Source organism: Notamacropus eugenii, chromosome 4, assembly GCF_028372415.1.
Source record: "Notamacropus eugenii isolate mMacEug1 chromosome 4, mMacEug1.pri_v2, whole genome shotgun sequence".
Lineage (NCBI taxonomy): Eukaryota > Metazoa > Chordata > Mammalia > Diprotodontia > Macropodidae > Notamacropus > Notamacropus eugenii.
Genome location: NC_092875.1, coordinates 134,702,983 through 134,720,706, shown reverse-complemented (window position 1 = coordinate 134,720,706; position 17,724 = coordinate 134,702,983). Strand labels below are relative to the sequence as shown.

The following is a 17,724-nucleotide window of genomic DNA, read 5'->3' as shown; positions in this document are numbered from 1 at the left end:
AGCAGGCTGCCATGAAAACTCTTGTCTTTTGACTCCAAACCACATATTTTTTTCAAATATACCTTACTTTCTTCCTATTCTATTTAATTCCTACTACTCAAATACCTTATTTTTGTGAGCTCTGCTTTTGTATACTCTTCTTCATACATGTCAGGTAACACAGAGCCTCTCAGCTTCCTTAGGAATTGTGATTTTGCATAAAATATCTACTTGAGGGAAACTTTTCCCTATAACATGTATCATAGAACACAAAGGTTCACATGAGACAGAACTTTCATATAATATATTTTCCCTTAAGAGAGAATGTTATTCTAAAGGCATGAAATAAGTTTCATGAGGATTTTTTTTAACTATGCCTACTTATGCTCATTCATTATCAGACTTCAACAAAGGTTATTATCTATTTCAAAATAATGTTGAGTACATAATATTCATCCAAATTGCCTTCTCTTAAGAGGCATTTTCAAGTTTTTCAACTAGAGATGGGAAGAGAAACATAGAAAGTTTGAACTCAGATCTCTGCTACCTCCAGGTCTAATTCATGTTCCCTTTCATCATGGTGCCTCTTAAAAGGTAGAGGATGAAATTTCATAGGGACAAATGAAATGCAAAAAAAAAATACACAGAAGATAAAACAATAATAACTGTAGAAGTATTGGCAAAGGGAGGTTCTGCTTCATAACAGTTAACAATGAAAACGATTAGGAGTTTCAGTTTCAGAAAGCTCAATAAGAATAAACAACGAGAAGGACCAACTAGAAAACCCTAGTATGACATCCAGCTACATTAAGAGAGTTACTACCCAGAATGAGGATGAGTTAATATCACACTATGCTATGTCCTAATCAGATCACATCTGGAACACTGTGTTCAGATCTAGATTCTGCACTTTAGAAAGGATGTTGACAAGCTGTTTCATACCTGCAGAGTGGTGACCAGGATAAAGAGGGGACATAAAATCATACCATTGGCCTATAGGGTAAAGGGAATGGGCATGTTTATCTTGGAAAAGAGAGGGCTTACAAACCTGGTGAAAATCTTCCAGTATTTGAAGGGATTTCAGGTAGAAGAGGGATTATATTACATTACATTATCATATACTCAGACACAAAATTGTAAATGATCTGTAGATATCTCAGAGAAGCAGATTTTGATTTGATATAATCTTCATAAATTTCAGATGGATTCCAACATAGAATTAGCTGCCTCAAGAGGTAATAACTCACACACACATCTGCAAGTAGAAGCCAGGTGACTATTTTCTAGAGATCTCACAGAGAAGAATCCAACACTGAAAGGGTTTAAAGTGGTGATCATTAAGCTGCATTCTGATCCTGATGATTTAAGAGGCTCTATGATTTCAGTAACTTCATTAATAAAGTAGACAAATATTCAAATATCAAAAAATGAGAAAACCATCTCTCCAGGTTTTCCTTATCAGTGACATTCTGAAAGGAAGACCAGGTAGACTATACCCAGATTATATTAAGAAGCATCAATGCAGGCATTCAGGCATTCATTTGCATTCATTTCAAAACATTGCATATCATGTAATAAACAAATTCAAATGTCCACTCAAAGCTAATAGAAATGGGTAGCAATATCATGAAGATAAATTTAGACTGTATGTGAGGAAGAATTTCCTAACCACTGAAACTATTCAGAAGTTAAATGAGATGGCTAATGAAGTATGGATTTCTACTTGTCCCGCTACCCACAAGAATTCTTCACTCAAGATGACTTCACTTGTCAATATTTTGCAGAGTGAATTCTACTTATCAAACAATCAATAAACATTTGTTAGGCACTTACTATAATACAAAGTGCTATGCTAGGCACTGGGGATACAAAAAGAGTCAGAAGACAGTCTGCCCTCAAGGACCTTCAGATATTGGTTGGACTAGAAGGCTACTGTTGTTCCTTCAAACTATGAAATTCAGTGATTGTGTCTTATTCACCTATTATCTGCCTTAGCATTACAGGGTCTTCTATTAAATTTCAATTGAATTTATTAAAAAAGTAGTAGAGGGGCTATAAGACTTTCATTTTATAGTTCAATACAAAGAGCCACTCTGAACCTTAAGACAAAGAATTAAACTTATTAGATGGATTGTTAAATCTTGTCATTAATAGCATAAGAAAAATATATTCTAACTATCAAATGTAGGAGTATTGAACTAATATCTATATTTTCCAATTTAATTCAATAAGACATAATTAAAAGAATCAGAATATTTCCATCAAGTCATATTTTTATAAGAATTATTGATATGTTTTGCTTATATTTCAAACATTTACAGAATACTCCCATTATGTAAGATATATCTCGAAGCAAAATGATTAAGTAAAAATAATGATAGAGTCCATATTCCATGCAATATTTCATATCTATATCAATATCACCTCTGTATTTGAAAAATTACAAAAATCTATTTTCTGTCTTTTACAAAAAAATTCTCAATGAGTGTACCCAAAAATATATGTTTAACTCTGGATTCTAAATCCATCATCTCTCTGTAATGAATACTGCATTTCATCACTAGTTCTCTGAAATCATAAATGATCATTGCATTCACTACTTTTCTTATAGCTTTCAAACCTGTTTCTTTTTACAGTATTGCTGTTGCCTTATAAATTATTCTTCTGATTCTGTTCATTGCCTTCTTCTTAAGTTTATAAAAGCTTTCAAAATTGTCCATTTTGTTCACATTACTGATCTTATGGTATATGATGTCAAGTTCAAATAGAAATAGATACCTATAGGCCACATATTGACTTAGAAAATCACAAATTAACATTATCTTATGTTGTACTTTCATTTTGTTAAATATTTTCAAATTACATTTTAGTAATATTTTATTTTCCCCAATTACATGTGAAAACAATTTTTTTTGAGTTTCAAAATCTATCTTGCAGGTTCCAAACCTCTAGAGGTTATATATGTACAATCATGTAAAACATTTCCATATTAGTCATTTTGTACATGAAAATAGAAAAACAAAAGTAAAGGAGGAAGGATGGAAGGAAAAAAGGGAGGAAGGAAGGAAGGAAGGAAGGAAGGAAGGAAGGAAGGAAGGAAGGAAGGAAGGAAGGAAGGAAGGAAGGGAAAAGTAGTGTGTTTTAATCTACATTCACACAACATAAGTTCTTTTTCTGGAGATGTAAAGCATGTTTCATCATGAACACTTTGGGATTGTCTTGGATTATTGTGTTGATAAGAATAGTTAAATCATTCACAGTTCTTCATCTTACTTTCAATTTTACTAATCTCTCATTTCTCAGGATTTACAATTTGGCATTTAATCAGAGATTTTTAGTTTACTCTTTTTCTACTTTTTGTAGTTGCATATCCAATTCATTGATCTCTCTCTCTCTCTCTCTCTCTCTCTCTCTCTCTCTCTCTCTCTCTCTCTCTATATATATATATATATATATATATATATATATATATATGTATATATATATATATATATATATATATATATATTATTGATGCAAGAAACAAGAGATATACATTTTCTCTTAGGCACCACTTTAGCTTCCTCCCATAAATTTTGGTATGTTGTCTCATTGTTGGCATTTTCTACTCTGGAGGTTTGGAACCTGTAGTCATGAGTTGGACATCTCTAGTATAAATTGAATTTTTAGTATTGTTCACTTCAATCTGCATTAGTTCATATAACTCTTGGCATGTCTTTTGGGGATCATTCAGTATATTTTCTCATTTCTGAGAGCACATGTCCAGTTAGATTACAATGCTGAAAACTGTGATATTCCTTGAAAGCAAGGACTGTCTTTTGATTTTCTTTTGTATGTTAACATTTAGCACAGTGCCTAGAACACAGTAAGTTCTTTAATAAATGCTTATTGACTTGATTTACTGAAGAAGACTTAGAGTTCTTTAGAAGTAATTCTATGACTTCTCAAAGAGGAATTTTGGCGTTCCTAAGGTGGCTCTGATATTTTCCAGCAGAGTTGTTTTGGCATTCACTGATAGAGTTGTAAGCTACATATTTAAACACCCAGGCATATGACCTTTGTGTGGAATAGGAGTATAGAATCTAGAATCTTTCTCAGGGAATTATTAGGCAAAGGTAAACTTTATTTTAACTTCATTGTTCTAACAGTCTTGAAGAAAATAAAGTCTTCATAAAGTTATCATATACTCATTTAGAGGTCAGAGAAAATTCGGGATATACAGGTCAGGTAATATCCAGGTAAACAAAAGGAGAAAGAAACTCAAGAAGCCAGCTCTGTGTGCAGACAAAGTTGGATTTAAGCAGCAGCACCCTTTCAGTTAGTTGCCAAATAGGCATATCCTTATTGGAAAATTCCTTCGGAAACCTAAAATATTATAAGACTGATTGAGGCAAGTAACAGGTTAATCCATTTTCTAAAGGATAAATACATACAACTGCACAGAGAGTGTGTGTGTGTGTATGTGTATGTATATATATGTGTGTGTGTGTGTGTATGTGTGTGTCTGTGAGCATATATATACATGTATATATGCACACACAAACACAACACACATACACACTCTTTCTCCTAGAGTAGTAAATAAATTCTGGCATTCTCATCTGATTGCTTCTCAACACATTAGTAAAAAGAATGCTCTCCAAAGATCATTTAATTTTTGTGAATTATAATGGCTTCCCATTCTTCCAGTCTAATTAGGATTCAAGAGAAAACTCCTTATCTTCAGGGGAAACGTTCATCAGGCATTCAGCAACAGCCCTGCTTCCAAAGATGGTTCATTAGGGATTTCGCATTATATGCCCTGCTCTGGTTTTCCGTGAAGAAGCAAGATAGCAAATAAATCATCATTTAGCAAGGGTAACCTGGCCTAGATGGCAAAGAGGTTCTGGGGAGACTTATTTATACCATCCACTGGCTTTTATTTTCATTCCCAGTAAAAGATAAGATTTAGCAAACAGGGGCAAAAGCATGGTCTATATTACATTATTGTGAATCTTCAAAATAAGGAACATAGTAAAATTGTATTCACCAACATAGCCTCTTACTTGGCTTAACAAACACCTTTTAAAGCCAAAAATTTCCCTCTGACCTAGAATCAGGAGAACAGGCATCAAATGCCAATTTTGACATTTACTAGCTGTGCAGTCATGAGTGAGCAATTTTATCTCTCTGAGTATCTGTTTTCTCACTTATAAAATTGTAATTATAATACTTGTACTACTTACCTCATGGGGTGAGAATTGTGCTTTGTAATTTCATTGAATATCCTATAGGTGACTCACATTCAACATGTTCAAAACAGAAATGATTTCCCAAACCTTCCCTCTTCTCAACTTTCCCATTTTGGTCAAGGGAACTACCCTTCCAGTTATCTGAGCTTGAAAAATCAGTACTGTCCTTGATTTCTCCCACCCACTCACTCCACATATCTCAGCAATATATTGTCATTACTACTTCACATTTCTCATATTGGTGTCATATCCTTCACTCACAAAGTCACCACCTTAGTTCAGACCCATATTATATGTTACTTGGACTATTATGAGAGCTTTCTAATTGGTCTCTTTCATTTAAGTCTCTCTGGACTTCAGGCCATTCTTTTCTCAGTTGCTTAAGTTATTTTCTTAGAGTGCCAGATTGACTATGCCATCTTCCTACCCTCCCACTCTTGACTAATTAAATTTCAGGATCAAATGTAAAAATATCTGTGTGACCTTTAATGCTATTCAAAATCTGATCTCTTCCTATTTTCCAGTCTTCCCATGTATTACTCTCCTCTACCCACTCTATGGGCAGCTAAGTAGTGCAGTGGATAGTGACAAGACTGGAATCAAGAAGTTCAAATCTGGCCTTAGACAATTTGTAGCTATGTGAGCCTTGGAAAGTCACTTAACCCTGTTTGCATTAGTTTCCTCGTCTGTAAAATGAGCTGGAGAAGGAAATGGCAAGCCACTACGTATCTTTGCAAAGAAAAGCCCAAATGGGGGCAGAAAGAGTGAGACATGACTGAAAGGAGTGAGCAACAATATCCATTGCTATACTGACTTATTTGATTTTCTTAACAGGAATGTCACTCCTCCTAACTTTAAACAGCACTAGAATGTTCTTCCTCCTCTCCTCTAGCTACTAGCTTTCTTTGCTTCTTTCAAGACAGCTCAAGTTCTATCGTGCACAGAAGGGCTTTCTCTATCTCTCACCCTTCTACCTCCAGCAAAGGACATTACTCAGAATATTTTCCACTTACATCCCATAATTATTAATACATTTTCTCTAACTCAAATTTGAGCTCCTTAAATATGGGGACCCTCTTTTTGTCTATCATCAGCACTTAGCATAGCACTTGAAACATAGTAAGCACTTAATAAATGCCTGTTGAATGACATCAAAATGTTGAGAAGTTAGAGCAATCATATTGGAACACCAGTCCCGCTTTATTTGAACTCTTATTCATCCTATTGATTTAATGAAGGAAAAGAATATAGTAGAATATATGTGAATATTGCTCATGTGTAGGATTGTGTATGTGAAAAAGCTAATTATCATCAATTATGAGCAAATTGCTTGACTGTATCTGTCAATGTGCCGATAACTCCAATGAGGACAAGAGCCATTATATAAATGAAAAAAATATTAATTTGAAATGAGTGGTCAATACAGGCAGAATTACTAATTTTTCAATTGTTGCAAAAAACAATCTCTCAGCCACTGCAATTTTAAAAATTATTTCTTTTTTAAACATTTAAAATTAGAGGTTGCCAACTTGTTTGGTATTAGCCCTCACCAAAAGGGTAAGTGAAGAAGTGAAAATTGTGAGTAAGATGTATTTTGAGTAGAAAATAAAAACATTTCTGAGTAAGGTTATTTTGTGCTTATCACAATTCCTATGCTATGGCATAAGAATGGAGATAGAAATTATAAAATATCATCTGGAAATTCTCTCCATACTTGAATGAAGTTATATGAGGGATGATGCATAGACAGAGTATTCCACTCATATCTTCATAATACTATGAGAAAAGAGTAAGACCTTCAACATGTTGGGTGGATCCCCTGTATTAAACTTGTGGGAGAATATGGACAAGTCATAGAGGACTGGGGAAACTCTAGAATCGTTGATATCACAGTTCTACTTGAGTACTTGAATATATGCATGTATGTAGACACACACCTTTATATATAAAGAGAGCTGTGTGTCTACATACATGCATATATTCAAGTAATTCAAGTAACCCACATAATCTATAACACATATATGAGATATAATACCTAACTTAAGTAACCTCTCATATTAGCTATGTGCGAGTACATAGTCATACTTTGCAAATACATGCAGCTTTGGTTAAAATTAACAAAAAAGAAATTTTAAAATTTAGGTTCATGTGTTCTATAAAAAACCATACATATCTATAATAGATAGTATTGTGATTCCTTCTGAAATATAGTTTTCTGGATAAATATTTGTACAGAGTGGTAACAAACTGATAAAAAAGACTATTCACTTGAATACATTTCAGAGAAAGAACCTATTGCATACTTTCTATTTGATTTTAAAATATGTTAGACAAATTCTCATTTTACTATTCACAACTAACATTTTAACCTTATTTTGAAATTAATAAGTTAATATTTTAAGAAGATATATTACCAATATAAATGAAAATTGAACGAGAAATTGCTCAAGTATTTGTGCTGTCATCCATATTTTAACTTCTTAATATACTCTTTATGACTACTGCCCTTTCAAAATTTGCTAAAAGTTTGCATTTTTACATAAAATATGAAATGTTACTGAGCTTCAATATATTATATATTTTAAAATGGTATATGAAACAGCATTCTACATACTCATTCCACATAACATGCATATTTAAGAATAAGTTTACATAATCTATCTAGTTTTATAAAAAGAGCTACATATGTATACATGTGTGCATATATACATATATAACTCTGTGTATGTATGTATAGTTAGTTAGTTAATAGGTTTTTATCTGGTTGATAATGACAGCACATTCCCAACCTCACATCAGACTGCTTTGCTATTCTTGAATACACTTATCACACAGTATTTTTTATTATCGTTCCATGTATAGCTGTTTCCTCTCCCTCCTAAAATAAAAGTTCCTTAAGTTCACAGCCTTCATCTTATCTTAAACATCCTATTTCTTCTCTCTCTAAAAATATCTTTGGTGAAGTTTCCAAACTTTTGTGAATTTTCATGCATTTTTTTATATTCTTAATAATGGCATTTATTTGTGATTATGAAAGAGATACACAAAATATATGTATATGTATATGTACATACTTGTACATATATACAAACACACACACTTAGGGCTTACCTCCACATCTGGGAATTGGCCCACTCCACATTACTTTGCCATCCATTAGAATGCAAGTAATTGTTTCTGTTCCTTGTGTTTTAATAAATCCTTCTTCACAAATAACTGATATTGAACTTCCTAATTGAAAGTTGTCTCCAAACCTGCGTGCATTTATTGGTATTCCAGGATCAGGACATTCATTGTGTCCAAATGCTTCAGCACAAAAAAGAAGGAAAAAAATGTCACAACACACATGAGAGACATGTAGATAATGATCTGGGCTTTTCTGGAGAAAAATGTTGAGTACACCATAGGTTCTGTAAGTTTTTAGTCTAACTGATTTCTACTTTTCTTGAATTTCTATCTTAGGCTTCTAATTTAATTCTTGTCAGGTAATTCATATGTGGGAGAAAAAAAAAACAATTATTTGTAACTAAAATGTCAGAGAGGTTCTTGAAGACACTGGTATTTAAACCAAAGTGCATTGAGTTCATTTTTTGGTCATGTACAAGTTTCACCCTAAAGAAATTCTGTAGATTGTGACAGTAGGTGAACAGTCTTATGTTAAGGTGACGTTTCTCTGTACCATCACAATCTGTTCCCATGGCCCTTGAGAGCTTCGGGTATGAGTGGGAAAGGAGGGAGGGAAGCAAGCTGGTAGTTGCTTTTTGCTTCCTAAGTGGTGTGACACTCGTTGGTATGTTTCTAAGGCCTCCCTCAGAGGCAGTCAATGACCTTCAGTTGTCTGGGAACATGCATGCTATTTGGGGCCCATAATTAAGTCACTGAATAGATCTTATCATAAATTGAATGCTGCCTTTTTCCTAAAGAACTTACTGTTTTAAAGACGATTTTCAAGTAACTGTTACTGCATATGGGGAATCTAATTCCAGTTTCTTAATTGCATCTTACTAGAGATGTTTAAAGTTCACTTCTTTTCATAATGACTCAAATCTTTGTTCTTAATGACAATAATTTCTTTTGAGGACTCTGTATTGCATGCATGCATGCATGTATGTGTGTATATGTATGTGGATATACATGTGTATATGCATAAATATGTATGTGTATTATATATAAATGCACATACATATACATTACACATGTATGTATTTTTGTTTGACATTATAAATAGCTGATAGTTAAAGAAGTGAGGTTGGTTTTGTTTTGGTTTGTGGTTGGATATTTTCTTGCTTTTGTTTTTTGGATTGGCAGTTTTTCTTTGTACATTCCCTTCAGAATTCAACACAACTGACAGCAACATACCAATTTTGTGAATTTTAATGTATAGATTTTCATTTTCTATGGAAAAAAAAGATTAAACAAATATAAAAATTTAATTTAAAATTTAAATTAAAAAAAGGCAATTTCACTAAAGTATTATCAAATAGTGAATTTCTAAGTAATTATACATTTCAGAATTTCATTACTCTGTGTCGAGAGATCACATTTTCATTGGTACCCTTTATGGGAAGGGTTCTTCAACCTTTTTTATCATGGATCTCTTAGCAGTCTGAAGCCAGGACTCCTCAGAGTAATATTTTCAAATCCATAGAAAAAGAGAAAGGATTATAACAGAAACTGATAATCTTGAAATAAAGATATCAAATGATTAAAATAAAAATTCTTGAACTCCAACTTACAAATCTCTGCTCTCTAGAGCAACAATGGGCAGCGTATGGCTCACAACACTCCCAAATGAGGTCAGAACCAGATTAAAATGCAATTGAAAAATATTTAACAAAATAAATGATAATACAATAAAACATGGGTAATGTTACATTTATAAACTAAATCAATTTGTGATCTATAGGAATACCAGTGCTCTAAAGTAGTCAGAAATTCCACTGCAAATGAGAGTGAACACAAGGCCACTGCTAGGGCCTTCCTTTTGACATTGCTTCCCCTTTATTTTCTCTATATTTTGTATATAGAAAGTTATTTACATCTTTTCTCCTCCATTAGACTGTGAGCTCTTTGAGGACAAGGGCAGCTTTTACTTTTCTTTTTAACTCAAAGGTTTAGCACTGTGCGTGGGAAGAGTGTGTGTGTATGTGTGTATGTGTATGTGCGTGCATGTGTGTAACACACACAATTACATATGGTGATGTATATCAAAGCTACCATATTCTCTTAATGTGTCTAATAAAAATGATAAATATGAATTAAAAATTAGTGTAGCAACAAGGATAGACTACTTGAGATCACAGACTGTAGAAAATGCATGTTGCTCAGTTCAGTTTTACTGTGTGTCATATGAATCTATATTTTACAGTAAATGGAGGAGTACCCTGCTTATCAATCTTTTATTTCGAAGGAATGGTTTAATCTAAGTTTAAATTTCATTAAATAAGTGAATGTAACATTTGACTGACACTATACATAGACATCCTCAAAGTATGCAGTGTAGGTGCTTGTACTTGATAATTATATATACTTTTCATCAAAGTATGACATGAAAAATGTAAATAAAGTTATATGACAATCCTAAAGGCACAATAAATTTTAAAATTAAAAATGAAGTAGTTTTATTAAAAATTATATAGACTTGCTGAAATATAAATGAGTATAGAAGTTTAAAAGGTATCCAAATCCCTCAAGGCAAGGCAAAAGATTTATATAGTATACTGCCATGGCACAATTCACAATTGATTTCACTTTAATGAAGTGCAATTACATTTGAACAACTTCTTACTGACAGTATTCATCACTAGTGCCACATTGAAAAGACTACAGACACATACTGCTACTAACTGTCTAAGCTGGGCATTGGGAGAAAAAAAAACATTCTTACTTTCAAAGTGCCATTATAACAAGACTTTTAATTCTGTTGTCATATGACAATATATTATTAAATCATCTACCTGGCTGATAACTAACAAAATTAAGTAGTTTCAAGGAAAAAAATGAAAATTTCCTTCATATTCCACATTTCAAGACTTTTAGTAGAACCACTGCACATAGAAGCATCAATATATAAATATATGTATTAATCCATTCATGGATTCTTTCCATTTCACATATAATGTTCTCTTGCCCCAATATTTTCCTGAGATGTATCTGAGACACAGAAAGAATATGATCTCCCCTTAAAAATGTCAAACCTACAAAAGGATAATAAACTGAATTATTGAATATAGAAATAATCCTATTTACTTGGTTGATATATTCTATACAATAAGGTATTCTTGCCATCTAAGTCAAATTTTTGAAAAATAGTAAAATTTTAAATAGGCATTACTCTTGAAAGAGAGGCAAGATCGGGTAGTGGATAAAATCTTGGGGTTAGGAAGATCTGGATTCACAAGGGATAACAATTGAATCAATTGACAAGACATTTTTTTCATAATTTTAAAAATTCCTTAGGTAAAATCAAATCTACAATGAGAATGTAAAGCAAGAATTCTCAGTAGTTGAAAGGACACTTGGTTAGGTTGTAGCAAATAGTACTTTGATCTAGGGAATTCAAATTTAAAGGATGTTTACATACATGAAAACAAATCAAGTTAGCATCTAGTTAACAAGACCAGAAGTCCTTTCCTTTGAAGCCCCCCACCCAAGCATCCCCCTTTTTGGACCCTGCCCTGCATCCTCCTCAACCCAAGTCTTTAGAGTGTTCTGCCATTATATGTTTTTCTTCAACACAGTAGCATCTGAGATTTCTTCTCTATGGAGGCTTGTCCTGTCCCCTAACTGAATTTCTTTTTGCCACAGATATTTTGTGGTACTTGCCTTGGACACAAGAATAACTCTGATAGAGCACTAGGCTAAGTGCCAAGAGAATAGATTTCTAATCTGATCTATGTTACTTCTATCATCTTAGGCAAGTCTTTAGGCCTTAGGGTCCTCAATCTATTTAATGTGGGGTGGACTTGATTATTTGTAGGATCTTTTCCTGTTTTAATAGTCTATAATGCCATTTAATTCTGAAAATTACTTACTATTGTATGTTATGTTAAAGCCCCGACCCGACATTGAGTGATCTGCTTGAAATTCCAGGCGCAGAATATGACTATTGCTAGTGAGATGAGAAGGAACCTCAGCACCAGTAAATGTTCCAAGGATTGGAGAGTCTGGAGAATCGCCGTCCTTAACAGCAAGGAAGTCAAACTGAGATTCCAAGTCAAAGTCATTAAATGAAAGATGTATCCGGCTCCCAGGGTCTGAGATGATTGTCCAGATACAATTTAAATTATTTCCATATCCTTCTGGGTAATCAGGAGAAAGAACTGTCCCCATCGGTGCAGTAAAGTTAGAAAGGCAAGGAACTGTCAAAAAAATATAGATATATACATATATTAGAGTAATATACATTTTCAAAGGCTTTGCCTGCTACTTTTTTCAACCTGTCCCCAAGATTATTCTAAAATTTCCTATTATCCAATAGCTCTAGTAACTATGGTAACATATGTCTAGGATAAGAAAATAGAAACCACTGACAGTCTTCTGACACTTTGGGAACTGTAAGAGTCTTATGATCTCTCTCTTTGATTGGTCACTAAAATGGGTTTAATGTAGTTGACTGGATTGATTGATATTGTACATTTAAATTGTTGGGCCTCTGGACATGTAATAAAGTACATTAACAATACTAAATTAATATACATTTCCTCAGTCAATTAACATCTAACATTCAAAGAAGCCATTATTTCAAAAGGATAGTGTGCCCAAATTATACATTAAAGTATCTAGCTTTTTCAATCAAATAATTATATTGATCAAAAAGCTAAATAACAGAAGTATAACTGGAATATATAAAGAACTACAAAATATGTCATTCCTCATAGAGAGAATTGATTATATTATTTTTGGGAAGCAGCTGAGCAGAGTTAATAGGAGTCCAACTATGGATTCAGGATTGCCTAGATTCATCTCTTGCCTCAAATACAATCTGTGTGACCATGGACAAGTCATTTCAACTCTTAGTGTCCCAGGCAACTCCCTGAGATTATGAGTTGAGAATCTCAATCAGTACAGGAATTTCCCCCATGGGAAGCTCAACACATCGCAAGTACAAATCAAAACTAGTAATTAAAATATACTTCTTAGATTTTTGTACACAGTTTTAGGTCCTACACTTTTTAAATATGAAGAATATTATAGAAGAACCTAAAAAGAGTAGGAAAAAATGAATACGAGTTTGAAAAATAGGCACTATTGGAAAAGGTTTAGAAAATCGGGAATTCCTTAGTCTTGTGGAGGGAAAACAATAAACAAGCAAACAAATGGTCTTGTAAGCTTGATTTTTACTGAGGTTGTGATTACACACTTGTAGTGAAAAAGAAAATCTTTATTGAGATGCAATACCATTGTAACAGTGATCACTGGTGGCTATGTGGATAAAAGCAGATGTGTGGAAGTGTTGGCCTCAAGCTTCCTTTTTTGTTTCTAAGAGTCTTATGCCAATTTATGAAGTTGCACTGTAACAGAACTAAGTCTACCTCACTTTTTCCCCTTCATCAAAACTAATTTTCTATAAGACAACCTTGTTCGTGGTGTGTAATCAACACTTAAATAGAAGGCCTAATTTAAGTAAATAAGGCTGTAAATAGACTTCTCTACGGTTAAGGAAGAAGTGGTAAAAGTGGGGATGGAGAGTCGAAAGGAAAATATTATTTGTGTATAATTTGAGAAAAATACTACTATCAATAGATTTCTAAAATTTCCTATTATCCAATAGCTCTAGTAACTATGGTAACATATGTCTAGGATAAGAAAATAGAAGCCACTGACAGTCTTCTGACACTTTGGGAACTGTAAGAGTCTTATGATCTCTCTCTTTGATTGGTCACTAAAATGGGTTTAATGTAGTTGACTAGATTGATTGATATTGTACATTAAAATTGTTGGGCCTCTAGGCATGTAATTAAGTACATTAACAATACTAAATTAATATACATTTTTTAATTTAAAAATATCTTTAGACCAGAAAAAGGTACAACAAAATTTTCTCATCCAAATAAAGTGTCCTGGAAGTGATCTATGTGATTTTGGAAATTGGATGTAGACATACAAAAGTACAGGTAAAGGTTTATGATACATGTCTACCCATACTACTCTACTGGCTCTATCTTTTCTAGCTCATGTGTTATCATTTTATGAATTCAACTGCATACATATATAATAATACTTGTCTTTATGCTTAATATCGCAGCCATAGTCTCTCATTTATTGTTTGGTTAATTAAGATAGAATTTTATCGAACATGAGAACAAATCAATAGATAATGGGGATTAAATTTTTAGGTAGTTACACCATAATGTTTTAGTATATGCGTTTGGAGAAATATACTTTTAACTCATGAACATTGTATATTAGGGCCTTGGCACAGTTCATTATGCACAACATAACTAAGAGGCAGCTAAATGAAATATATACCACTGTGTGTGAGTAAGCATTTAAGAGTAAAAATAGATTAATGCATTATACATAGGAAAAGATCTTTAAATAATTTAAATACTCTTGATTGCAAGTTAGCATCTACTAACCTGATGAAATAAATCACCTTCTACAAATTAGCATATAAACGTATATGTTATATTTAAAAACCTAGACATTTGTAAAATATAATTTGTATATAATGGATGTAATATTCACTTTAATAATTTAATCATATTAGATTATCATTTTAAGAATTAGAAGGGAAAGATAAAAAAACTATTTGAAGTGGCAATTAAATGTACTTTGTGATAGAATGATAGTGTCGTAAGAGTACTAGTTCACTTCTCCAAATTTGATCACAATTCTTGTAAATGTATTTCACCATGAAGAACTCAAGCAAGCATAACGTTAACACACATTGTACTCACAGATACAAATTGGTATGTTTGCAGACCACTGGTTATTTTCTTGACAAATAATTGATTTCTCTCCAATAAGCTCAAATCCAAACTGACATTCAAATCTTAAAACATCTCTATTGGAAAATCCATCTCCTTCTCGAATTCCATACAGTGGTGTTCCAGGATCTCCACAGCTCTCTTTTTCAATTTCTATGGGAATAAAAGTGACACATTACTTTACTAAAGATGAAGTACGTTATATACATATTCTTAGTTTGTTAATACAAGTTTCCAGGTTTGCCCTTTGCTCCAGAGATGGTAAAATAGAAAATGGATTCATGTTTTAGCTAATCTTTAATTCTCTGCATGCTGATTTAAACCACAGAGTCATAGAACAGGATTCAAAGAACACCAGAGAAAAATATTCCTTTTATAGATAAGAAAACTAAGGCGTAGATATGGTAGAGATAGGATCAGAAGTTAGAATTCTTCTTCTTCCTTTTTCTCCTCATTATTTTCCTCCTCCTCCTCTCCTGGTTTACCAAAGAGAACTTTGACCTTAGTATCAGGAAGACCTGAGTTCAAACCCTGCCTACAATGTTGAAAAGCTTTGAGTTATGAGTGAATTATTTAATTTTTTTATCTTTCATGGGCCTGTTTCCTCATCTGTAAAATGGGGATAAGAATATTTATAGTACTCATACCTCACAGGATTCTCTTGAGGATCAAAAGGGATAAAGTATGCAAAGGGCTTTAAAAATTGCAAAGTTTTACATTAATAGTTAATATCACTGCTATTTTATTATAAAATTTTCTGTGTTTATGTAATTAATGAATGGTATTTTAAGCACTTAGTTTGGCAATGGGACTAAAACATGATGGATTATTAAAAGATTGTTAATATATTAGGAAAAAAAGGCATTTTTCCCCTTAAAAGCCTATTAAATTATTTCATTAGTCTTCTAGTGTGCCCAAGATGTCTTAGGAAATAATATAAGACTCAGAAATGATCTATACTTTCCTAAGGATTTCAATTTTGAAGTTGTGAATTGTCATCCTGATTCAAAACCTGAATTATTGTTTCTTAAGGAAATAGTTTTTCTTTATAACTAACAATAATTTTTGAAATAATGATATACCTTTTAATCAAAATATGATGCTTTCACTCAAAGATAATATAGTTTGCACATTCTTTCAATTATTCAGGTAGTGTCTTATGTTGGATTTTTTTGCACACTGCTGTAGATGTATTCACAATGGGGATGTAGATAAAATATGTATATGGCTTCCCATTGTTCACATTTCTGTGCTCAGAACTGAGAGGAGATATGTTTCTTTCTTCTTGACAGAGTTAGATGATTGTCTCACCAGTGACTAAAGTAATTACCTGGTGAACCCTGCTGGGTTAGCTGTGCTTCTTGCACAGAAAGACAGTGGCAAAGACAAGATGGATGGATAGGCAAGTTCATTTGAAAAAATCTCTAATGATGAGCTACCCTTTCCTGAATAGGGAATATGTAAAGAATCTCAGGGACAATTTAACTAATGACATAACTGTTTCATGAATTGTCTAGTTAGTTTCCTTTAGGGTTTTCAGAAACTTGAAAACTAACACAGCAGGCTGGTGGGTAAATTTCAGAGGTGGCAACTTCTGGCTAAGAATAGGGCTGTAGGACTTCTCCAGTTAAAAGGAAGTTCTGCTGCAACAGAACCTGGAATCTTGTTTCTGACATCTGTGATTCTTTCAGCTCAATCACTGAATTGCAAATCTCTAGACTCTAAAGCTTGACCCACCAGTAGAATACATTCTTGGTTGCACCCCACCCCCTTTTCCAAATTGGGAAGGGTTCAGTCAGCATCATGGCCTCCATTTAGCCATAGCACTTGTCAGATCCTAAAATTATGGCACCTCCTTTTATTGTAGATTTTAAATCTACAACAGATGTAAAGGATTCTTAATACAGCAGAGGAAACACAAACAGTTTAGTCATTCCGAAAGATTGCTTCTATGCAGAGTTTTTCATCTTGTTGTTCAGGATGATTGGCATAGCCAATTGATGATCTTGTTTCAGATTTCATTTCCTCAAATTCATCTAAAATTGTGAAAATAAGCAACTTATGAGTCTTGAGTCAACCTATACACAAGTAGATAAGGTGACAGACCAGCTGGGTTTAGGAGCAGGGGGTCAGGATTCTGCTGGGCTTGGGGCTTTTCATGGACAAAGGACAAGAAAACAAGACAAGCCAGATACTTATTAGTGTGGGGACTGCTTGCTTTAGGTAGGTTCAGCTGTTTGCTTGTTTGTTAATAGAATCCTTTTCCCTTTGAGCATGAATAGGTTCAATGACAAAGAGCTATGAAAAAAGTATGAGAATAAGGAGGAAATAGCCCCAGTAATATCAAGATTGAGGCATGACCCAGAAGAATACTAGCAACTTCAAATGATCACCTAGACTTTCAGAGCCCAGTCTAGCTGAGATACCCTCTGAATGAATGGTGTCTTCTCCTCCCAGCAGGAGAGGGAGGGAAAAACCAAAATCTGAGCATCAAAATTGCACATATTTGAGTTGCTGTGTTTTAGCTAAAGCAAGGGAATGAAAGTGGTTATTTTTTCTGGGGAGGAAGCATGAATGCCCAG

The 17,724-nt window shown here is 33.3% G+C and overlaps 1 protein-coding gene across 3 annotated transcripts in view; it reads right to left on the bottom strand.

The window, feature by feature from the left end:
* Positions 1–17,724, bottom strand: part of CSMD3 (CUB and Sushi multiple domains 3) — a 1,632,969-nt gene that overhangs the window by 575,080 nt on the left and 1,040,165 nt on the right. For all 3 annotated transcript variants that reach the window (XM_072603249.1, XM_072603250.1, XM_072603251.1), the window contains 3 exons: positions 15,113–15,295; positions 12,245–12,571; positions 8,322–8,516 (listed from right to left, as the gene is read on the bottom strand). In XM_072603249.1, coding sequence (XP_072459350.1) covers positions 8,322–8,516; positions 12,245–12,571; positions 15,113–15,295 — 705 coding nt within the window. The remainder of the gene's footprint in view (positions 1–8,321; positions 8,517–12,244; positions 12,572–15,112; positions 15,296–17,724) is intronic.